Here is a 24,275-nt window from a genome sequence, read left to right as displayed (position 1 = left end):
CATTTATTTCAGAATGTATTTATTCATTTCTGTTATTACAAACTTATTCGTGCATTTATTTATTTATTCCTGTATTTCTTTATACATGTATTTGTTTTTTTTATTTTTATTTATGTGTTCATTTATTCATTTATTTCAGAATGTATTTATTCATATCTGCTACCACCAATTTATTCAGGCATTTATTTATTTATTCCTATATTTATTTATACATTTATTAATATAGTTATTGAGACCCAACTCATATTTACTCCTCCATGAATCGATATATTGTGGCGCTTTGAAATAACAGTTAGTTACAGGCAGCTCATTTCTGCATGTCGGGTCACTCCACTGTGTCGACTGTCTGAAGCCGTTGCTGTGTTTCTTACCGCCTGGCTTTAGCTAGTTTAAATATTATAACATAACCTTTACAGTTAATAATACATGTGCGTAATCGATCTGTCCTGTGGTCGATTAAAGAGATAACATGGTCTGACTTGAAACACAAGAGCTGTGGAAGATCTCGTCAATTGAAAAGGTTTTTTTTTGTATCCAAGTAGGTAACGAGATTAGCAACACTGTCATTAGCATAGCATGCTAGCGTTAGCCACCTAGCTGTAGCGTGTTAGAGTGATGATTGAGCTCACTGTAACTTAGCGAATACACGTTAGAAAGGCTGTTTCAAAGAACGCTATTGTATCTAAATAACTACATAATTCATTTAACCTGAGCTGCATAAGTTTGGTAGTTATTAACTGTTTGTACAAAAGTAATGTAAACTCGCATGTTAGCTTTGGTGCTAACGTCCTGTAGCTCATGGCAGTGCGCATGGGGGCAATGTGTTAACTGTAAATACTGTAAATAAAATGCTAATTAACGGTGTAAACAAGGAGGAACGACTACAATGGTGTTAACTGGATAATTATATAGCATGCACGCGCGGTTTAACCCTGTTCTCATTTCCTCATGTACACCCACGAGTGACCCATCACATGTGCACAATTGTCGGCTTAAGTTAAATGATAGTTACACTTTTTATTTACTGAAACGGCAATATTATGTTCCAGCCGTCCACTGACATAAAAAGGGGCATTTGGATTAGTAATTAAGTGCACATCGAGTCATTAATCGGTACAAGCGGGAGCTGGTTGGTGATAAATGCCTCAAACAGCATTGTACACACTGTAGTTGCTTCAGCCCATTCAATCGCCCCCGTGTGTGTGGGGGATGGGCAGTGTATTTCCGCAAGTAGCTTGTTGCCATACTATCCCGCTAATTAGCTACCTGGCAGATTAGCATTGGTGACTTTTAATTTGCATGCTATAACTTGCACTAAATCAATCTCACTTAAAGGGGACATCTGATCCAGTCCCGAACTGGCACATAGACGACAAAATGAATTTGAATGTAGCTACCTATCAAAACGGACTGAAACACCACAGTAGTCCTTGGCCCCAGTTGGTGATCCAGTACCAGTAGTGAGATGTTGATTAAAGCGGCAGGCATTTAAACTGTGTTCTTACTAAATGACATGCCTGTTTCATTTAGTCTATTCAGTATAAGCAGCATATGTCCCTTGTAATTACTACTCTTAAGGTATAGTTACACCGTGCATAGCAGAAATACCCACAGGCTGTTTTGGCTTCTTACATTGCTGACCCAGTTTCTGTCATTGTTTAGTGACACGCCCCTTTGTCCATAATAACACTTTCCTCTGGCTGCCTTTTCACCCACTCACTGACACGCTGCTGCTAAACAGTCCGTTTTAAATCAGGTAATTTGTCACAGCACTGCCACTGATGTGGATGTGGATATTTGGCAGGGCCTGTAAGCTTGTGCTGCTTAACCAAGATTTATACAAAATGTGCAAAATCATTACTTAGACATTACTTACCAATATGTTAAGTGGGGGCAGATTTTGTGATATGATGAGACTGAAGTGTAATATGCATACAAATGAAACAATTGATTTGATTTTTTTATTACAAATTATTGATAGTAATGCCATAATGAAGGATGTGGCTATACACTATTGATCACAATCTATGATCTTGGTGTGAGGCCCACTCCTGTTAATTAAATGAGGATTTGAAGAGGTAGATTGAATTTCTTTCTTTTCCTCTCAGGGGCTGAGAGTTCCTGCTGAGGACTACGGAGCCATGATGCACATCTGAAGACATCTTGATCCCATGGGTAGTGTATCTTACCGTTTTAAGTCTCACGTTAAGGGCACCCCCAAGGGCAAGGTGAAATATGTCACATAGACCAACCAGCACAGCGGTTTCTAATTTAATATATTCACCAGGGCTGCCAAATTATTATTTTTTTAAGTTTTAATCTCAAAATTCCTGTGATTAATTGCATGCTAGATCAAATATTGAAGTGCACTTGATACTCTGATAGCTGATGATAGCTGATAGTTAATCATCATTCAGATGTATTTACTAATGCTGATCAGTCACACGAGAATCTTGCTGCTCGAAAAGTGTGCTACATAAACAAGATTGTAGCAACTATCTCTCTCTGTCAGTGATCTCTACAAGAGATTGGGGGTGGGCGATGTGGCAAAAATATCATGTCACGATTTTTTACAATAAAATCACGATCACAATTTTAGAACAGATTTTAACATTGAGGGGGGGGGGGGGGGGGGGGGGGGCATGAGGCAGACCAGCCAATAGTGTGATTTGTCTGAGGGGAAAAATAAAAACCATATGCATCTGTGCAGAGCATAGAACAGCAGTGAATACAATGTGCCCTATAGACTATACATCGATCAGTCTGCTTTGACACATCGTCAGAAAGTACTAATCCTTCACAATCTAATATCAGCATATCGCCCACCCCTGCAAGAGATGCAGACTCAATCAGTGTGAGGGTTAAGTTGGCACAGTTCAAATGTTGTCTGGGCATCTGGTTATGTGAGACTATTGTCAGTGAGTGGAAGACATTTGAAGCTCATAATTCTAGCTGCTTGAGACAATCTCTGTGACAGACAGCGTCTCCATAGCATCATTTTAATTCTCAACTATGAAGTAGTCTTTAAAATGTTATAGCATAGTCTTGGAAGTCAGTTTTAGCCATTCTGACAACAATTTGTTTGTTGTTAATGTCTAACGTCTACTTTACTATATGCTAATAAGGATGCCCTGTGCTTTCTTATCACATCTATGACAGAGAATATTGTGATGTAACATGATAACCTCATTCCGTCAGGTGAGGATGTATCCTTTGCATATGTAGCTCCGGTCTAGTTTGCATGCATTTATCTTATAGCTGTGAAGTGTCAGAGCTATTGATTCATGCTGAAGTTCATAAAACAGTCAAATATTTGATGTTATGTCAGCCAGATGAATTGGACAACCGATTCTCCTAAGTCAGCTCCGACCCGGTTCACTGCTCCTGTGTCACCTGCATAGTGATGACATTTGCCGGTACCCTTTCAAAACAGGCTAGCCTCAGATATGCAAGAGTGCTATATCAGCATGCATGTAATGCACAATAACTACAATGACCCTGAAACAAAATGTAATGGAAAAACACAACTCACTGTAAGGGCAGGAGTACAGTACTGGTGCAGTGGAACACAGAACATAAGTTAAAGTGATTAGGTGAGTTCTTGTTGGTAGTGATCCAGTGTGAGAAACACTAATCAAGACTTTCTGACCACCTTGTTTGGGATAGCTGAAGAGCTTCTACTAGATTCTAGGCCTCCTTAACCACAGCCTCTGGGATGCAGCAGGAAGACATGTTGGCTATTTCCGCAGGCTGGTATGACGGAAACAGTAGAGGTTCTGTCCCAGACCCCTTGTTTATTTCCACAGTCCCATTTAAACAGTGTGGGTTCTGCATGAATAAATATGGAGCCCAGACGCAAGCACTGTAGGATCTGTTATTGCTGAGGTTTAAAGCCCATCTATTCCAGACGTTTTAGTCCAAAATACCCCACACTAGCCGGGCTCATGAAGGTGGCTGGTAATTATTTCCAGTTGTAGGTTAATGAATGGAAACTGGTGTCCTGCCTAGAGCTAGCATGCTTCTGCAGCCAACAAAACTAGGAACCAAACAGCAATATGTATCAAATGGCAGATCACAGCTTGTGTTTGCCTGCTTCTCTGTTTGGACGTTGCAAGATCTAGGTCAAGCAAGGTGATGTTGTTTTTAACCTCTTCCTCTTCTCAGTTTTCACGGTGTGTGCCAGTTTGGTAGTGAGCTACGTAGTTAGTTCGTAGCGTAACACCTTCCTTGGTGTGTGTGTCAGCTCTCTTTTACCCTTGGCTCAGTGCCGTTGCATGTCAACTTAGTGTTTACTATCATCACCCAGCACTTGAGCGATGAAGATAATACTAAGACCTCCTTTCAGCTCAGTTCTATGGTGTGTAATAAGCTTGGGCAGTATCAAGGTATTAGATATTTAGAAATCCAGAAGGTATTATATTCAATACAGACACTTCTCTTCCTATTAAACTGATATGGAGATGCAAGCTTGGTGTAATTTAACTCCCTGCCAGGTCTAAGCAATGGGGATTTAAAAAATACATTTTGAAGACTAAAACCACAAACATTTGTTACATTTGTGTACAAGCTTAAACCAGTTTGAATTTTTGCACATTGGAGACCACTGGTGTAATGCCACCAACTCTTAATTAAACAAGACTTCTCTGTGGTTTGCTTTTTACAGGCTCCTATCCTGCGCTGACCCAATGGTTTAATCACCAGAACTCAAAATGAGCATAAGCAGTGATGAAGTAAATTTCCTGGTTTACAGATACCTGCAAGAGTCAGGTAAGTCTTGAAATTTTTTAGGTGAGTAGCTTTAGGAAGGCAGTCGTATTTGCTGGGAATTTACTTGAGAAAATATTTCAAATGTAATATTATACACCACTGCTGCTCTTGACTCTCTGCAATCGAACGTTGACTCCATCCTACCTTCCAAATTATCCATGCCTCCTCTAGGCTTCTCCCACTCAGCATTCACCTTTGGCATAGAGAGCCACATCAGTCAGTCCAACATCAATGGAGCCCTGGTGCCCCCTGCTGCCCTCATCTCCATCATCCAAAAGGGCCTGCAGTATGTGGAGGCTGAAGTCAGCATCAATGAGGTCAGGCTCCCTCTTTAAACTGTCATCTACTAATTAGTGTAACCTTACACTGGCAAGAAGAGATGTAGTGTCAGCTTTATTTGACTGGAGTTTGTCTGTTGGTTTCTTCATTGTAGTGAATTTGTTGGATGATCTGAAGGATAATGTGTATATATAAATTGTGCTGTCTCTGTAGGACGGGACCTTATTTGACGGGCGGCCTATTGAGTCGCTGTCTCTTATCGATGCCGTGATGCCAGATGTCGTTCAAACCAGGCAGCAGGCCTACAGGGATAAGCTGGCTCAGCAGCAGCAGCAGGCGGCAGGCAGCGGCAGCAGCACAGCATCCCAGGGAAGCACCAAGAATGGAGAGGGTGCTGCCAACGGGGATGAAAACGGATCCCACGCCTTAGCAAGTAAGCTAGCTCATGGTTGTAAACAGTCTCTGAATCAGCTCCTTAATAAACTGATGTTTTCTCTTGGTGTAAAAAAAAGTGGTCGACCAAATTCCAGAGATGTTTTTTGTTCTTATAGAGGATGTTATACCTACGCTAAATGCTTTGACGCAATCAAATTCATGTTTATAAGATGCTGTAAAAGCTGTTTGTCTCCCATTCACCCCTTTATCTGTTTTTTTAAATTTGTCAATCAGTGCGTTTACATGCACATCAGTGACCCGAAAATGGCTTACCCCGGTTCAGGGAATGATCGGTTTATTGGAGTTCCCCTAGTATACATGAAAGGGGGTTGAATGAGAAAATGACGGAAAAACTGCGCAGACGCTAAACCAGATAGTTATCCGCGAAGGATGTTTACATGAATAATCAGGGTACTGAAGGAGTTCTCTAGGCCTTTTAACTGAGATATGAGAACTCAGATTTTACCCAGGGTATGGTGTTTACATGGTGTTTAAGAATGAAGAGAGTATGCCCTTAACCCAAATATAATTGGGTTTTTAAACTGCATATAACCGCATGTGTTTTTTGTCCCTGCTAACTTGAATATGTGTCAGGGATGTAAATTTGAATAGCGCTGTTCTGTTATGTCATTGTCCATTTTATTGGACATTTCAAATGAGGCGTTGAATTAGTGCCGGCCTCATGACCAAACATTTGTATCACAATCATTTTGAGATCATGGCGGTTTCATGGTATATCTATTCTTGTATGACTGGGTCTTATTATAGGTTCATAGTGATTTATTCTACTGTCAGGAGTACATAGAATATAGAAACATGCCATTCAGTGGTGTAATGTAGTAAAAGTACAATTATTAGGTGTATAAATTGTTTGTGTCACAAATTTGTGTGTGCCATTGGGTTTTGTCCTGTTATCTAGAGTTAGTTGAGGGTTATTGATTGTTTTGTTGAAAGTTAGAACTTTTAGTAAGAAGGGTTTTTAGTAAAACTAGACTCAATACAGTCGTATCTCTTCACTGCAAACAATATCAGAGAGTGGAGCAGCTAGGTTGCTATGTTTGCTATGCTCTACTTCTTTTAGTCTAATAAATGAACAACATAAACCTACAACTCAACCGTCTCTGGTTTGGGCAAAATAAAACCTTAATTCACAGAGTTAGATGTGAAAATGTTCTGTCTCTTCATGCTGTTTTCCTCTACTGTCTCTCTCTGCTGTTGCTGGCCACTTTGTGAGAGCTGCTGCTTGACGGACAGCTGCTTAGTGCAGCTGGTTCTTTGAAGGCAGGTCATTAAATCGGCATTCAGTTTTCAGTTTCGGTACAGCCCTAAATTTCACTTTATTCCACGGTATGATGATAAATAACACACAGCAGACTGTAAGACGCTTTTATTGCATATAGTTAAAGCTTACCACCTCCGTTTGTGTATGTGTCTATTTGCGGCTTGCTTGGTATCACATAAAGCTACTTTGGTGTTTCCCTTACACCAGCACATGTTTCCTCACGTTTTTGTGCTTCCTGTGTAGTATGTGTCCATTTACTCCCCTTTCCCAGCACACAATTGATGTGTTTTGTTTGTTTTAGCGTAAAAGGAAAACTGTGGTCTGGTTGTTTTCCAACAAAACCTCCACCTTTCCTCAAAGCATTTTAATCACAATAATACACTGAGCCTCAGAATCAAATTATAGGGTGCTACTGAGGGGTAGATTCAGGTTCTCACGGTCTAAAGACAAGTCCAGCATTTGCTTACTCACAGCGTTCTTCGTGGTCTTGATAACTCGATAATTTTGCACAGTGCCTACTTTTAGACAAGCTGTGGTTTGATGCAAACACTCTTGGTCATTGAACAACAAGCACAGCATGCTCTTTAATTTCACAGCTGTCAGCTGTTCAGGCTGGTGTTCACTCACTCGCATCACTGTTGACTTTAACTTTGTTGAGAAATAGTGGCGTCCCTGTTTTAAATTGAGACGATCATTAGATGACGTACATGAATGACGTCTGGTTCGTAGAAAATTAGATGACGTCAGACCGTCCTTATGACTCTCTGCCAATGTTGAAATCGATGTTTGTTATTATATTTTGCAGGTCACCTGAGCGCTGGCTATTCAATTCAAAATGAATAGGCTATTATACTAGAAGTGGTGATTCATCAAATCTTGTTTTCACTCCATTACCCTTTCATCCTCTTTACCTTCAGAACAGTAGGACAGTGGCTAATGATCCTGTTCTGTTAGTTAAAGGTTTTGTCTCTCACTCCTTCCTGTAGATCACCACTCAGAGATGATGGAGGTGGACAGGGACGTGGAGATCCCCCAGAGTAAAGCCATGGTCCTGAGGGGCCACGAATCCGAAGTTTTTATCTGTGCCTGGAACCCAGTGAACGACCTCCTCGCCTCTGGGTCAGTATCTCCCTCACTTCGCCATGGTCTTCACTGGTCATGCAGTGCCTCGAATGTCATGGAAAAGGGTCATTCTTACAGGGACAGTCAATTTTGAGTAATGCAACAGTGTCTTAGCCAGGTTTTTGGCAAATATATTAGATTTAATACAAATGCCTTCTTAATGACAGCCTTCAACCATACTGATTTGAAATCACAAAGTATTATAGTTAGTCTTTCTGGTCCTGTTTGTGGCCAAGGGTAGGTCTACTTTAACCAAAGGAGCCTCCATGAGTTGAGGCAAAATCTTTTGTCTCTCATTGGTCAGCTAGATCATTTTAAAAACATTTGTAAATAAGGTTGCTTTTTCTCATTCAGGGAAATCTTGTGTGTGAGAGGAGAGTAAGATTGTTTTCATGTGTCGTTCCTCACCACTAAACAAATCTTTGTTGACTGAAATGTCTGTGTTTTTTAAGTGTCACTATCCCTCCATATGAATGCATTCATGCAGAAGAATCTCTTTCAATGTAATGTTTGAGCAAAGCATGTTTCACATTATTACTGTGACACTAGAAATGAAACAGATTTTCCAGAAACAACATATTACTAAGGCTTATTGTCTTTAAAATGCAACAGATGATGAGGCAGTTATTAGTCAAGCATGAGTCTACTCATAGATCAGTTGACTAAAAGGGGTTAGCCTCAGAATTATGTTGTCTTGTATTCTTGTGCTCGTCTTTGCCGGGTAAATGGTGGACTTTGTGCAACATGTCCAACCAAGAAGTTTGTTGCAGTTTCAGCATCTTAAGCTGTTTGTTTTTGGGCTTTAGCAAAACCAGACGGATGGCCTCAAGAGCAGGTTTGGTTTCTGTTAACACAATGCGCCTCTTGGCTGATTGGGCCAAACCATGAATATTGCATTTCACTGTATTCTCATTTAACTTTTAGGGTCAAAGTCCAGCTTTGTTAGTCCCCATTTCTAAACATATCCTCTCATTGAAACATCTATCTCCTTCGATGATGTCATGTGTTTACGTCTCCACCCGTTAACATGGCTCAGGCTCTCCTTTTCATTTCTGAGCAGGCAGACAGATGGAAAATAAGTAAAATAAATATGATTGATAAGATCCACCAGCTGGTTGCTTTCTACCAGATCAAACAACGGTAGATGATCTGGACTAAAGTAATGAAATCCTGAACTCAGGGCTGGACGGTATGACCAATCATTTCAAAGCTTGATAACGATAAACTGTATATCATGATATAGCATATTTTCTGTTTCTTCCATGGATAAATCGTCCACATGAAATAACCACATCATAAAGCCTATTTTTATGCCTCTGTGCTGTTGAAGTCGGGTTCTCCAACCGTTTGTCCCATTCTTGTTACGGGATATCTCTAAGATCCCCTGGAGGGAGTTTCTTCAAATGCAGCATAAATGTCCACATGGACTCAAGGATCAACTATTTATATTTTAGTCAAAGGTCAAGGTCAGTGTGACCTCACAAACTGTGTTTTAGTCCATAATTCAAGAATTCCTGCACCAATTCAACACAAATGTCTAATAGGATAAAATGATGAAGTTATGACCTTTTATATAGAAAATCAAAGGTCAACTTCACTGTGACATCATAATGTTTCGCGCTATAACTCGGGATCAGCAGGGGAGTCATTTGGTCGGATACTTTATTGGTAACACTGATTTTGAAACTGTGCTGTTGTTTAGACCTTCTTTGCTCTCGGGTTGAAGATATGTGTGAAGCATCCACAAAGCATACACTTAATACCTTTTTATTAAATTCCCTCACTACATATGATATAAGACAACCGTGAGGCAGTTATTCTTGTTGTATACTTGTGTGAATTCAATTCTTAAATACTACAAAGAAAAAGGTGAATATTACAAATAAAAATTATTCTCTCAAGAACTTATTTGCAAAATGAGTGTAACGTGGAAGTTCAGAACCGAAAGTGCAACCAAATCGCCTGAAATACGTTTTTAACGTGGGAAATTGGTGTGAATTACTGAATTTGTGTGATAAGTTCACTGCCTTCTAAACACCGATCCCATTATAGGCTCTGTCCAACGGTAAAATGGCCATTACCTAAGCCATAATTAACAGTTAAAGTGTAATCCATACCATCATTTCCTTCACAGCATATAGATCGAAGCCTTTGTCCATAGAAGGAATTGATTTGCCAAACAAAAGAAAACCAAGGACCAGAATGCTTAATCATCTTCTAAAATGTCAAAAACCTTTTCCTCAACAATTTAGTGCTTAAGTGTCCAACCCAACAGAGGTGCATATTCAACTGGATAAATATAAACTGTATGTTCAACAATCTGGCTCTTAAGCATGAGCACAGCTCTCAGTTGAAATGAAAATGGAGAAAAGTGAAATACCGTTTGGCACACAGCCCTGTAAATTCAGAGGAGCTGCATTAGAGGCCAAGTTAAGGAGTTTTGTGCTTGTAAAATCTCTCTTTCCTTTTTCCTCAACAGATGATGTGAAAAGGTTTGATAGGGATTTAAAAAGATTTTGGATTTGATACTGGGTTCAGGTTCGATAAAATGCTTTCAAACCCCAACCCCTACTCAAGAGCAACGATGGTCAGTTTTATACCATTTTCAGTCCTGATTTTAAGAGTCAAAGCCATGTTATGAGCCTAATGTTAGAGCTTGTGTGTGTATTGACTCGGGCAGGTCCGGAGACTCGACCGCACGGATCTGGAACCTAAGTGAGAACAGCACAGGCGGGTCCACCCAGCTGGTTCTGAGGCACTGCATACGGGAAGGGGGCCAGGACGTACCCAGCAACAAAGACGTCACCTCACTAGACTGGAATGTGAGTGTGTGTGGTTGGACAGTATGAGTGTGTGTGTCTGTTCCACTGAGTTTAGTGTTTAGTAATCTAATCGTGTGTGCGTGCGTGCGTGCATGTGTATGCCTGTGACCGCTGCTGCTGCTGAAGGCATTCCTTCCAACCAGATATATGGGGGCAAGTCACTCCCATGGGGGAAAAGACTTTTTAATGCTGCTCAGCTGCAGACTATTTTTCCCCTAAGTAGTACAAGTCAGTACTCAGCACTAATATTGTCTCTGTCATTAACTACTTACTTTTTCAAGTGAGTCTTATTAATAAACAACGTAGAATATACATGTTAAATCAGGCCCAATTCTGGCCAAATCAGAATAAGCAGATAAAACTGAGAAAGATTACAATGCAACTGACTCTTAATGAGAATCATCGCTTACTTTCTTTCAGAGCGAGGGAACGTTGCTAGCAACAGGCTCATATGATGGCTTTGCTAGAATATGGACAAAAGACGGTAAGATCATAGCGTCACAAGGATGCATGGATGATGAAATCTTTCCCCTCTCTCTCTCTCTCTAAGCTGAGTCAGGTTTTTAATGTTTTCAGGTAACCTGGCCAGTACTTTGGGTCAGCATAAAGGTCCAATTTTTGCACTCAAGTGGAATAAGAAAGGAAACTTCATCCTCAGTGCTGGTGTAGACAAGGTAAGGCACATTGATTTAAGCTTTGGGTCTTAGAGTTGGATGACTTAGATAAATGAGGGGACCTTGAACACTGCAGCTTATTCAGAGTTACCACTTTAACAGAACCTTCAAATGGTGGGATGTAACACAGTGAGGGATGATTCCCAAATGTGATGTTTGATGGGAGGTTTTGGGATTGTTCATGAATGTGTCAGGGCTGCATTGGTTGGAGTTTTTTTATTCCTACTTGCATGCAGCTGTGCTGTAAAATGTAAAGCCGTGCATGGAAACCACAGACAGGTCTGTGCACATTGTGCCCTGTGTCCTCAGTTCTGCACGTCAGGCTTTTTGTTTTTACACTTACAAATGTTACAGACTGACTGCTAAGGTAGATAACTCCTGTCCTGTCACAAAATGACAACAATATATGGACATTGTTCAACATTGCCATCTAGTGTACAGAAGTAAAATGACATACACAGTGTCTCCATCATACAGCTCAAGTGTTGATATTTTAGAGGCGTAAGAATGTGTGTGTGATATATTAACTTCTTGGTATGACTTGCAGGATTTTTGAAATCAGAAGAACTCGTTTTCCATATTTAACCTGATGTTTTTTTAATTGATTTCCTAACATAAAGATGCTGGTTTAGTATACATAATGAAAATGTCCTCCTTCACACAGACCACAATAATTTGGGACGCCCACACAGGAGAGGCAAAACAACAATTTCCTTTCCACTCGGGTGAGTGACGAGTCAGCTGGATTGGTCGAGATTACTTTTCATGCAAGAGTCTTTCTGTTTTTAGACAGATGTCTTGCTGAACTGTAGTGAGACCATAGTGATAATAATAAATATAAATAATAAATAATATATTTTAAATCCTTTCACACATTTTGACTGATTAATTTTGCAACAATTTTGACATTGTTGGGTCGTTGGACTGTGACAGTGACCCTTACATGCATGTGCAGTTAAGTTTTGTTAGAATGAACCATCAGATCCAGTGTAGCAATAAGAAATCTTGTCAGACCATCATATTCCAGTCATCTTTTTCTCCTCGTGTTCTGACTTCATACCTCCCTGCTGCAGCAGCTCTAAACTCTGTCTCTGCCTCCCAACAGCACCTGCTCTTGACGTAGACTGGCAGAGCAACAACACGTTTGCCTCCTGCAGCACAGACATGTGCATCCATGTGTGTAAGCTGGGACAGGACAGACCTGTCAAGACCTTCCAGGGACACACGGTGAGACAGGACGCCTGTTTGAGCGCAGCTTTCTCACAGGCAGGGAGATGAATGCATGCATGGATCCTCTTCTTAAAGCGTTATTGGATAGCTTATATGAATTCTGACACTGACTGACACTCTTAATTATCACAAGATTCTGTGTGACACTTTCTGTTTATTGCCAATAGGCGAACAGATGGTGACGTGACATTAAAAATGAGACCTTCCCCGACTATCTCAGTTGTCTATAACAGCCGTTTTGCGCACTCCCGAGTTTCCTCTCTCCAAATTCTCTACAGACCACCTGTGGACACTGTTCAGTGCACTCACCCTCTAAGTTTATGAAAAAATCATGTAATGCACTCTGACTAAAAAACAAAAACAACAGCTTGACTTGGAGAATTAGAAGTCGCCTGACTAGTCACTGACGGATGATTAGACTAATTGACTGTCATACCGAATACCAGGTGTGCATTTTTACTATCAGTCAGTGTGCTGTGTTTATTAAGTTTTGTTTTCTAACTCTTACTTACTCACTGTAGAATGAGGTGAACGCCATCAAGTGGGATCCCACTGGCAGCTTGCTGGCCTCCTGCTCAGATGACATGACACTGAAGGTCAGTCCGGTTCCTGTCACTGAATGACCGAGATGAGCACAGAAATAGATCTTCATCGGACAAGTTCCTGATTGAATGTGTTGGTTAACGTTGTGATAAAGGTGGTTTCTTCTTCTCTGACATAGATCTGGAGTATGAAGCAGGACTCCTGTGTCCATGACCTCCAGGCCCACAGTAAAGAAATCTACACCATCAAGTGGAGCCCCACAGGCCCCGGGACCAACAACCCCAGCGCCAACCTCATGCTGGCCAGGTATGAACACAACGGAGCACCTGAACATCACAAGCAACTATGTTATGCTACAGGGTAGATTTGTATTTATAGATGACACAAACACTGTGCATCAAATCATGTTAAATCTGCAGTGTCTTTCTAATTATTGATATATATATATATAGAGAGAGAGATATCGGGTATTACCGTATTCTCCTGAATATAAGATTGTTTTTTTCCCCTGGAAATCCGCCTGAAAAAGGGGGGTAGTCATATTTTCGGAGTCTAGATTTTAAAGGCCAAGCAAGTGCTTCTAAGACACAGTCACTGAGTCAGAGTGTGAGTGTTACGTGTCAATATACAGGCACTACAGCAGATGGCGTCAAAAATCTCTAAAATGAGTTCCTTTCATGACAAGTCATCAATCACAACCAGTTTACAGCGACACCATTTACAGAGACAATGAGCTTACCGTGACAGGGGCCTGAAGCGGTCCCTGAAGTGGAGAGACACAGTGATCGCCCTAAAAAAAAGTGGCTGCAAAGTCGACCCAAGTTAGCCGACAACTGAAGGGGAGTTCTGATGCCGTTTTGATATAATGGTGATTAACGCAGCGACTGTCAAATAGCCAAGAAACACAGGAGGTTTGTTTTCAGAGATTTAAGTAGCTGGTCTCCTAGATGCAGGAGGTAAAACTTGGTTTTGTTTTTGTTGACCAATGGTTGTTTTGAAACTGACTGATCATTTTGTTTGTTTTATGGGTTCCTGAAGAGGACTATTTCTGGTTTGAGAAGAAAGACTCATTTTGTTTTGGTTATTGGAACCGTGGATTAGAAATTGGACATTGGATTGAGAGAAAATACTTGTTTTTTGTTAAACAAGATTTAGTCTTCAAAAAGTTTTTTTTTTTCAAAACTGATTCTTAAAAAAGGAGGGTTGTCTTATTATCAGGGTGGTCTTATATTCAGGACAATACGGTAAACTATCTCAATAAATCTGTGTTTCTAATTCTTTGATAACTTGTCCTCGGCCCAATCCTTTGACAGAACCTCTTGTGATAATAAGTTTGACTTGGACTCTGATACTAACATCTGCAGAGCCTGTTCTGCTGTCTCAGTTGCACTCAGTGATGCTTTTAGCTGTTGGCTGACTGTGACTGTTCTGAGTCATCACACTGTCAGCTTTAATGCTTTTCAGATACACCTGTGGATGATGCCACCGTGGCTCAACTGACCCAGAGCAAACAACACTGTGTAGAGCAGATCACAGTGGCCTTTCCACCTGAACAACCCCTAAAATCCTGCACTGCCTGAGAAGAATTGACAGATAACATCCACAGCAAATTAGGGACAGAAGTGTCTCTCAGTGTCTCCGTTAAAACAAATGACCTTCTGAGATATCATCGCAGACGTTTGACACATAAAGTGGAAACTTATTATTCATACATAGACATATTGCTTCTGTCACATTTTTACTCAGTGTGGGCTCATTTAAAGTTCTGCACCTCGGTAGAAACAGCACATTCAGGCTAAAAGTAGGGAGAACTCAAAATATTCTTTGTGCAGTGTAACAAAGTTTGATGTCATACATCACATAGAATTAAAAACACAAGTTTAATTTCCTTGATAATTTTTTTACAAAAATGGAATCACATATATACAAGTGCTGCCAATAATAGGAGAAAAAGCTCTAAATTAACTACTTACATTTTTACAACCTCTCTTGTCCTCTCCTCTGTGTAAACAGCCTGTTGTCACGTGACTGTTGATCACAACTGAGTCGATCGTGGCTTCCCAGTTACACTGAGGAGCGCAAAATGTAATGTTTTGTGCAGGATTTAGTGAGTGCAACCGGTTTTATTTTTGTGAAATTTTAAACTAAATTATGGGACATGTAGAAGTGAAATATCACTATTTAGCTTTCCTAAGTTACTTTTTCTGACGGATGACGTATTCAGGGACAGTTGGAAGTTGAAAATACAATGATAATATCTGTTTTCTACTGATTCTGGTACCCTGAGAAATGGTGTCATTTTGCTGATTCTTTTTTATTGTTTATTGCAGTTTTGACTGTTGGCATACAGAACTCACGGTGTCGTACATGGCAGTTAATTCTATTGCTACTCGACTCTTGGACACTTAGCTCGCTCCTCTTCTCGTCCCCTCTCTCCAGCGCATCATTTGACTCCACGGTGCGTCTGTGGGACGTGGAGCGCGGGGTGTGCATCCACACACTGACCCGCCACCAGGAGCCAGTCTACAGCGTGGCCTTCAGCCCCGATGGCAGGCACCTCGCCAGCGGCTCCTTCGACAAGTGTGTCCACATCTGGAACACTCAGGTCTGGGAAAACACTTTCATACTCTAACCACATCCACACTAATAAACATTATACAATAGCTATTTTAACTGTTCAAAGGCAGCAAAAATGTATAGGATGATTTAAACCAGTGTGTGTGTGTGTGTGTGTGTGTGTGTGTGTGTGTGTGTGTGTGTGTGTGTGTGTGTGTGTGTGTGTGTGTGTGTGTGTGTGTGTGTGTGTGTGTGTGTGTGTGTGTGTGTGTGTGTGTGTGTGTGTGTGTGTGTGTGTGTGTGTGTGTGTGTGTGTGTGTGTGTGTGTGTGTCTGTTCGTTCTTCAGACGGGGGCTTTAGTCCACAGCTACCGGGGGACAGGAGGGATCTTTGAGGTGTGCTGGAACGCCACAGGGGATAAAGTAGGAGCCAGTGCGTCAGATGGATCGGTGAGTTGTTCTGCAGCAGCCACTCACACACTCTGCCCTCTATGTACAACTGCCACTCCAGACTACTGACCCAGGAAGTTTGTAGGTCAGCTCTGTGTATTAAAGGTTTGACCCGAGTGGGCTGACATCATAAAATCCTCCGCTCAGAATCAGAGTTGACGGGTGCCGGACTTGTGGCTCAAAGCACGTTCATCCTGTCACATGAGAACGTTGTCACCATGCCAAATTTTAAAACAACAACTCCATACCTCTTTAAATATCACTAGAAAAGGGAAGGAAAAGTCCGTGTCACACACAACAGGATCTTTTTTCTTTTCTTTTTAACATACTGCACACAGCGCTGCAGAAAAAGTCCCCAAACACAAACCAACAGTGTTCATTTTCCTCCCCATTTGTGTAACCCTGGGTTGAAAATCTGATTGTAAATCTGCGTTTTTTAATAGCTTCGATATTTTTGGTGCTATCAAATGTGGACAGTTGATTTAGAAACACGTAGTATTGAAAAGAATTGAAAACTACTGAAGTATCAGTTTATGACAACCTTACAATAGTGTATATTGGGGGTGGTGAACGAGGCTGTGCAGAAATTGTGACAAGTTTGAACTTAAACAGCAGACAGACTTAAATGAAAATGTAACAGTTGATGTTGCAGCAGCATTTATTAACACTAGATAGAGCCATTAGTGTCTGAAAAATGAGTTACTGTATACTGAATAAACCATCTATAGGTTGTTTATAGCTACCACCATTAACCTTTGCATTTTCACATTGTGTTTGTGTTGGAGTCTTATTCTAAAAATAACTGATAACATTTTAATGCTAATAATTAAATGTACTCATGTATTCCAGTTCATTTTTCTACATGGAAATACTGGAATGACTAAGCATATCGGGCTGTAAGAAAGGTTTCCAGGCTGTTTAAATGCCCAAGAAACCCATCAAACCTTTGACATGGAACAGACTTGAAGCATTGAAGCAATGACCTGCGGAGTGTTTGGCCAATCACAGCAGCCAGGCAAGAAGGGCTGAGATCAGGGCAATGACTGCAACGCTCCACCAGTCGGGAGTTTATGGTTGAGTAGCTACACAGAAGCTACTGCTGCAGAGTTAAAGGGATATTACAGCCCAACTGGATTTTTGCCAACTTACACTAAAAGCAATCTTGAAGGCTTTAAATCATTTTATCTGATATGGGAAGGAGCTTTTGGCCTGAATACCATGAGCTACCTTGTAAGAAAAACGGATATTACCCATTAATGGTTAATCCAATTTAAATTACGTGTCGCCACATCAGATATGAAAGAGCTCAACAGGAGATGAGAGTGGCTTCGGGCCAAGTTTGTCCTGCTATCACTAAAGTGTCTGTTCTGTTTCCACACTTATAAAGAAAACACAGCAGGTGTTAAAATGTTAATCTCTTATTCCACACGACTGCTTGACTTTTGTTTGCCATTTTCCATACGAAGGCCGTAGTGTTTGTGCTCGACCCAGCAATCCTCTGACTTTTGTTCACAACAGCGTCACACAGAAGAATAGTAAGAATTTGACCTGGTGTACAGAGAGAAATCACAAGATCGGCCCTACATTTCAAGTGTAGACTTGACTCACAATCGAAATTCCCCAGAGAAACCTGGGGGAAACTTTTTGTGTTGAAAATCTTAAATATCTTAAGTCAGATGAGTAATGTAGCATCTTTTCTTCCTGTGTCAGTAAGAGGCCAGACGGGGCAGAAACTGACACTCTTGCCACAGCGGAAGTAGCATTGTGTCTGACTGTCCTCCTTCCTGTTTTTTTCAGGTTTGCGTATTAGACCTGAGGAAATGACACTCACCTGGGGCAGCCATGGACCGACTACGAATGTGTACATAGCCAAAATGACTGACTGTCCCTGCCTGTCCGCCACACTGCTGTAGTCCCATCAGATGCCATGGCCCGCCATTACAGCCAAATGGAGCCCTCCCTCTTCCCCGTCATATGTATGTACACACAAGGACCACACTTTCGCCACAATACAGTTGTTACGCACCTGAGCAGACATCAGAACATCTGGTCTGTTTGGACACCTGCGCTGCTCTCACAGACCTGCAGGAAGAAACACGTCTGTCATACACAATACAAACTTGTCGGACCCATCCCACGCAAACCAAAACGCCAGGATTCTTCTCGCTTTCCTCTTTTTATCCTTTTTACCAGAATTATAAAGATCTTTTCTGTTCTCTGTTGGTGTGTGCATATTGCATATGTCAGCATTTGGTGTCCTGTGGACATTGTTGTTTTGAATTTGGATTTTAATGATATCTGCAGGTTTTATATTACATGTAGGGTGGGAGAGAAGAGAGGGTTTGGGGGTGGGGGGTGTAGAGAGAGTTGTCTTTCACAGTGGGTGTCTAAAGCTGTTCATTTGGGAGATCCATTCATCCACTTCTTGGCGGTGTTTAAGGTTAATAAAATGCAGATGTATAGCTTAGAAGATGAAAATGGTTTATAATTTTGTCTGTTTTTTATCCATTTTTGCTCCATTTCTGCCATTTCTAACAAAGTCTAAAGCAGTTAATCAAAGGCTGAACTGTCCTTTGTTTTTGCAACGTTTATCCTCAAATGTTTTTCAGGTGTTCACAATTCATCAGGGTTAATATAGAGCTCTATAGAATTCAAAACTTCTAGGCTTAAAGATAATCTCTGTAGCTGTTAAACACCGTGTCCGTCATCAACAGTGTGCTGAGCAGAAAGACATCAACCCTAATGTGCAGTCTGCTTCATGTTTCCTTCACTGAGCTCGTCCCAGATCTGCGTCTCATTCTTACCAATAGACGGCGGCTGTGCTTATGCATCAGCAGTGAGGTAACTTGGCACAGAAATAGCTTTCTAGCACTCTGGCGTTGGTGCAGCTTCTCGGATCTGTGGGGAACGAGGGGGTGAGAGAGAGAGAGATACAGGAAAACAAGCCCATAACCGCTCGCATCCATCGGACGTGAATGATTAATAGTTGTAATTGTGCTTGTTTCCTCAATTAATGGCTTGTTGCCAATCAATGCTGAATGATAATCAGACTAAGTTCTAATTGTGTCCTGTTTCCCCTGCTTGGTCATTAAACAGCAGGACATCATCTGTAGTATCACTTCCTGGCTGGAGTTCATATCACAGTTTGTCATGTTGAGCAGTCGTTTTGCAGCATTAAGTCGACTTAAAAACGTTCTGACTTTCTCTGCATAATGTGCAGCAAGTACACACTACAGTCCCTGCTTTGGTTTGTCGTAGCCCAGCATTAAAACACACTCACACACACACACACTCACACACACACACACACACACACTCTGGAGACAGGCTGCGTTCAGGCCTATGCACGGTTAGACAGCGCTTTTGTTTGTAGTGTTCAGAGCTGGTGTTTTGAGGCGGGTCTGTGCTTATTGTTAAAAAGCATATGGCTTGATGTAACATGGTATCTGCATATAATATATATATATAAATATATATCTGTGCTATCACAGGGGACTCTTATGTATGCCACTCGTACGCAAAGGGTGGAGGTTTTAAAGTTACTTTTTGAAAACGCTTGAAATACAGTATATGATGTTGTTCATCACCAGAGGTCGTCGCCATGAGGAATGTTTTTTTATAAAATACCATTAAACAGTCGTAGAGAAATTTAAAAAAAAAAAAGAGCAGCCCTTTGACGGGTGTTTTTTTTCCTGCACTTTAGACTAAAAATGGAGAAACAGGGAGGTGTGTTTATTCAAGCCATTGTAGACGCACATCTATAATGCTCTTAAAGATGAATCAGAATTGGTGAAGACAGTGTGCAGCGGGTGAAGAAGTGTGAACAGTGTCCTATCCTAACTCCTCGGGGTACATCAAAGTCGAACCAAGCCAACTTCATGGCATTCCAGGTCTCATCTCGCAGCCATACCTAACAGAAAACGGCTTGATACACAGACACAGGTGGTCGGACATTTTAGAGGTTTTGCTCAGAATGTTACTTGTTTTAAACAATTTTGTACTGAAGCTAAAGACTATTTTGAAGTTTGCTTTAATACAGTCAGCAGTGATTGGACTGTACCACAAAGACACTGTTTCAAATGATGTCTATGACAGTGGAATGGTATTTTATAATGTTTCGTTTTTAGATGACAAGCTTTTTACACTGCATTAAAGTGTGTTTGCTATCTTTTGTTCCTACCGAAAGTACTAAAGTTAACTATCTTTGCTATGTTGGCGAGCCCTTGAAAACTTTTGTAATTCTGATTTATTTGTAGCTACGAACAGGAAATGAACAAAAAAAAATATAAATCTGGATTTAATTGTCGTTGTATTATAACACAGAACATGTAAATACCAGTTTGCAGATTTCTTTTGTTGTGTTGTCTTTGCCCTCACCTATGTTGTACTCTCTTTCTCTCTCACTCACATGGTTGCAGTCCGCAGCCTCCTGATCTGACTGTTGTAATATCATTCAGATTTCAAGGTCTAGAATAAAATCTATTTTGATAATATCAACGCGTTTGCTTTTTATTCCTACGGTTTCTTTATTGAAGGAGTTCTGAAATAGATGTGTATGTGGGGCGAGTATACACCAGTGGACAAACCAGGGAAGTTTTCAGTCTGTAGCCACGTGGCTAACACGGCTCCAGGGACTGTTGGTTTGCTCTGTCCAGATAAATATCTTCTAAATATCTCAACAAAGAGAGGTTGAAGAGAGCCTGCTGACTTTGGTTATCCCCTGACTCTTAATCAAGCACCACTGTGAGTTTAAAATTCGGTTTGAGTTAAGTGTTTTGCCAAATATTGGATAGATTGCCATGAAATTCCTTCAGACAACACTGGTGATTAAGTGCCATCATCAGGTCAAAGCTGTTTTATTTGTCCAATACTTTACGACCAAATACAAAACTACTAAGTAATAAAGTTTCCATCCGACTCCCCCTAAGCATGTACATTAGCATGCTAACATGCTAAACTTAGGTGAACATTATACAGTGGGTACGGAAAGTATTCAGACCCCCTTAAATTTTTTACTCTTTGTTAAATTGCAGCCATGTGCTAAAATCATTTAAGTTCATTTTTTTTCCTTTTAATGTACACACAGCACCCCATATTGACAGAAAAACACAGAATTGTAGACAATTTTACAGATTTATTAAAAAAGAAAAACTGAAATATCACATGGACATAAGTATTCAGACCCTTTGCTGTGACACTTGTATATTTACCTCAGGTACTGTCCATTTCTTCTGATCATCCATGAGATGGTTCTACACCTTCATTGGAGTCCAGCTGTGTTTAATTCTAATGATTGGACTTGATTAAGGAAGCCACACACCTGTCTATATAAGACCTTACAGCTCACAGTGCATGTCAGAGCAGATGAGAATCATGAGGTCGAAGGAACTGCCTGAAGAGCTCAGAGACAGAATTGTGGCAAGGCACAGATCTGGCCATGGATACAAAAAAATTTCTGCTGCACTTAAAGTTCCCAAGAGCACAGTGGCCTCCATAATCCTTAAATGGAAGACGTATGGGATGACAAGAACTCTTCCAAGAGCTGGCCGTCCAACCAAACTGAGCAATCGGGGGAGAAGAGCCTTGGTGAGAGAGGTAAAGAAGAACCCAAAGATCACAGTGGCTGAACTCCAGAGATGCAGTGAGGAGATGGGAGAAAGTTCAAGAAAGTCAACCATCACTGCAGCCCTCCACCAGTCAGGGCTTTATGGCAGAGTGGCCCGACGGAAGCCTCTCCTCAGAGTAAGACACATGAAAGCCCGCATAGAATTTGCCAAAAAACACATGAAGGACTCCCAGACTATGATAAATAAGATTCTCTGGTCTGATGAGACAAAGATAGAACTTTTTGGCCTTAATTCTAAGCGGTATGTGTGGAGAAAACCAGGCACCGCTCATCACCTGCCCAACACCATCCCTACAGTCAAGTGTGGTGGTGGGAGCATCATGCTGTGGGGGTGTTTTGCAGCTGCAGGGACAGGACGACTGGTTGCAATTGAAGGAAAGATGAATGCGGCCAAGTACAGAGATATCCTGGACGAAAACCTTTTCCAGAGTGCTATGGACCTCAGACTGGGCCGACGGTTCACCTTCCAACAAGACAATGACCCTAAGCACACAGCTAAAATGACGAAGGAGTGGCTTCGGAACAACTCTGTGACTGTTCTTGAATGGCCCAGCCAGAGCCCTGACTTGAACCCAATTGAGCATCTCTGGAGAGACCTCAAAATGGCTGTCCACCAACGTTCACCATCCAACCTGACAGAACTGGAGAGGATCTGCAAGGATGAATGGCAGAGGATCCCCAAATCCAGGTGTGAAAAACTAGTTGCATCATTCCCAAGAAGACTCACGGCTGTATTAGCTCAAAAGGGTGCTTCCACTCAATACTGAGCAAAGGGTCTGAATACTTATGTCCATGTGATATTTCAGTTTTTCTTTTTTAATAAATCTGTAAAAATGTCTACAATTCTGTGTTTTTCTGTCAATATGGGGTGCTGTGTGTACATTAAGGAGGAAAAAAATGAACTTAAATGATTTTAGCACATGGCTGCAATTTAACAAAGAGTAAAAAATTTAAGGGGGTCTGAATACTTTCCGTACCCACTGTATATTCAATATTATAGCATGCTGATGTTACATTTAGCTCAAGACTTAGAGACTTGGATTTCTCTTTATTGATCCTTATGAGATGACTCCCGCAAGGAAATTGGATTTCCAGCAACTTACAAAACATTTGTGTAGAAAATAAGGAGGTATAAAATAATACCGTTTAAGATAAACAATAAACTCATAGCTAAATATAGAAGGTAAACAATAGACACTTAGCTAAATATATATAAAGTAGAGATAAGAATACAAGTAAAATAAAATTCACGGAAAATGAGATTATATCAGTTAAGTGTAGAGGACTGTATAGAGGTTAAATAGAGATAAAGTGAGGAGTTGTAGCGTACGATGGCATGAGGGACAAAGGAGTTCTCGAGTCTGTTGGTCAAAGCCCCGCTGTGCCTAGGTTTAGCCTCACCGAGCTGCTAACATGGAGAGAAAGTCTTTCGTCTTGTTCAAATCACGTAGAAGACGAAACCACCTCCTCTGTTATTATACCAAAAAGTTCAATAGAATAAAGGTGCTCTTACAGTTGCAGCCTTTTTGAATGTCATTTAGATTATGAAGCACTTAGAAGAGATATTCAGCAGGACTTTGACTTCTACTTATCTTTTCCTCACATTTTCACCGGGTTTCTCACTGAACCCTTTGTGATTACTGCAGTGCTTATCTACCTTTTTTCTAAATATATGTGAAATAAAAAGCAAAGATGCACAGAAAGGTCTTTAGACATCTTGTTAGATTCAAATCTAAAATGGTAGCTTTTGACAACATAATGAATTAAAATATTAGCTCTTTGAACAATTATTATTAGCCCTATTACTAACTGATGCATGCATGCTGCACTACTTTTACAGACAGATTCATCACACCTGTGTTTAGGGGTAGTCAAAACATGGGCCAGCATATAGGAGATTCATTGTCCTGATTTACATGTTGTTTATTTATTTTAAGAAGTCTTTTCCTTATTTTATGGGATGTTTTCATAGCAGCCGTGCGTACACAATTTGTTGTAGCTATATGAAAAGGAACACATGACAAAACAATTTCTCTCTCTTAACAGACTTATTGGAGCAGCCTGATAATAAGGAGCTGCAGTAGTCCAGCCTAGTGGTAACAAATGCATGGACTAGTTTTTCTGCATCTTTCTGAGACACAATGTTCTTAATTTTCACAATATTACGCAGGTGAAAATATGCAGTCCTTATCGTTAGTTGTATGTGAGAATCGAAGGACATATCCTGATCAAAAATAACCGGGATTCGTTACCGTGGTGCTGGAGGACAACACAACATCATCCAGAGTAACAATGTCTTTAGATGTTGAGTTTCGGAGGCCTTTGGGGCCAAGTGCAATAACTCCAGTTTTGTCTGAATTTAACATCAGGAAATCGGGAGTCATCCAGGTTTTTATGTCCTTAATGCACTCTTGCAGTTTACCGAACATCATCATCTGCTGTAATCATTCCCACTGTCCATTGGCTGTGAATTTAAATCTTCTTAGCAAT

At 40.7% G+C, this 24,275-nt stretch overlaps 1 protein-coding gene across 1 annotated transcript; it reads left to right on the top strand.

Moving 5' to 3' along the window:
- The first annotated feature begins 376 nt into the window (after positions 1-376).
- On the top strand, positions 377-18,478 carry tbl1xr1b (TBL1X/Y related 1b). The gene is made up of 16 exons (XM_083928705.1): positions 377-538; positions 2,109-2,175; positions 4,664-4,767; positions 4,939-5,084; positions 5,260-5,479; positions 7,750-7,882; positions 10,566-10,707; positions 11,128-11,191; positions 11,284-11,381; positions 12,046-12,106; positions 12,487-12,608; positions 13,133-13,207; positions 13,333-13,460; positions 15,594-15,759; positions 16,058-16,159; positions 17,957-18,478. The coding sequence occupies exons 3-16, from the start codon at positions 4,710-4,712 to the stop codon at positions 17,981-17,983; spliced, it is 1,542 nt and encodes a 513-aa protein (XP_083784831.1). The 5' UTR covers positions 377-538; positions 2,109-2,175; positions 4,664-4,709; the 3' UTR covers positions 17,984-18,478.
- The last annotated feature ends 5,797 nt before the right edge of the window (positions 18,479-24,275 follow it).

The sequence above is a fragment of the Echiichthys vipera genome, assembly GCF_963691815.1.
Source record: "Echiichthys vipera genome assembly, chromosome: 15".
Taxonomy (NCBI): domain Eukaryota; kingdom Metazoa; phylum Chordata; class Actinopteri; order Perciformes; family Trachinidae; genus Echiichthys; species Echiichthys vipera.
Note: the sequence above shows the minus strand (reverse complement) of the source record. Positions and strands in the feature narration are given on the sequence as shown.

Bases quoted from the DNA above. Each gene is read 5' to 3' on its own strand.
- tbl1xr1b (XM_083928705.1), top strand. From the start codon at position 4,710: ATGAGCATAAGCAGTGATGAAGTAAATTTCCTGGTTTACAGATACCTG. The intron at 7,883-10,565 runs GTCAGTATCTCC...TGACTCGGGCAG, and splicing joins AACGACCTCCTCGCCTCTGG to GTCCGGAGACTCGACCGCAC. The intron at 11,192-11,283 runs GTAAGATCATAG...TAATGTTTTCAG, and splicing joins TAGAATATGGACAAAAGACG to GTAACCTGGCCAGTACTTTG.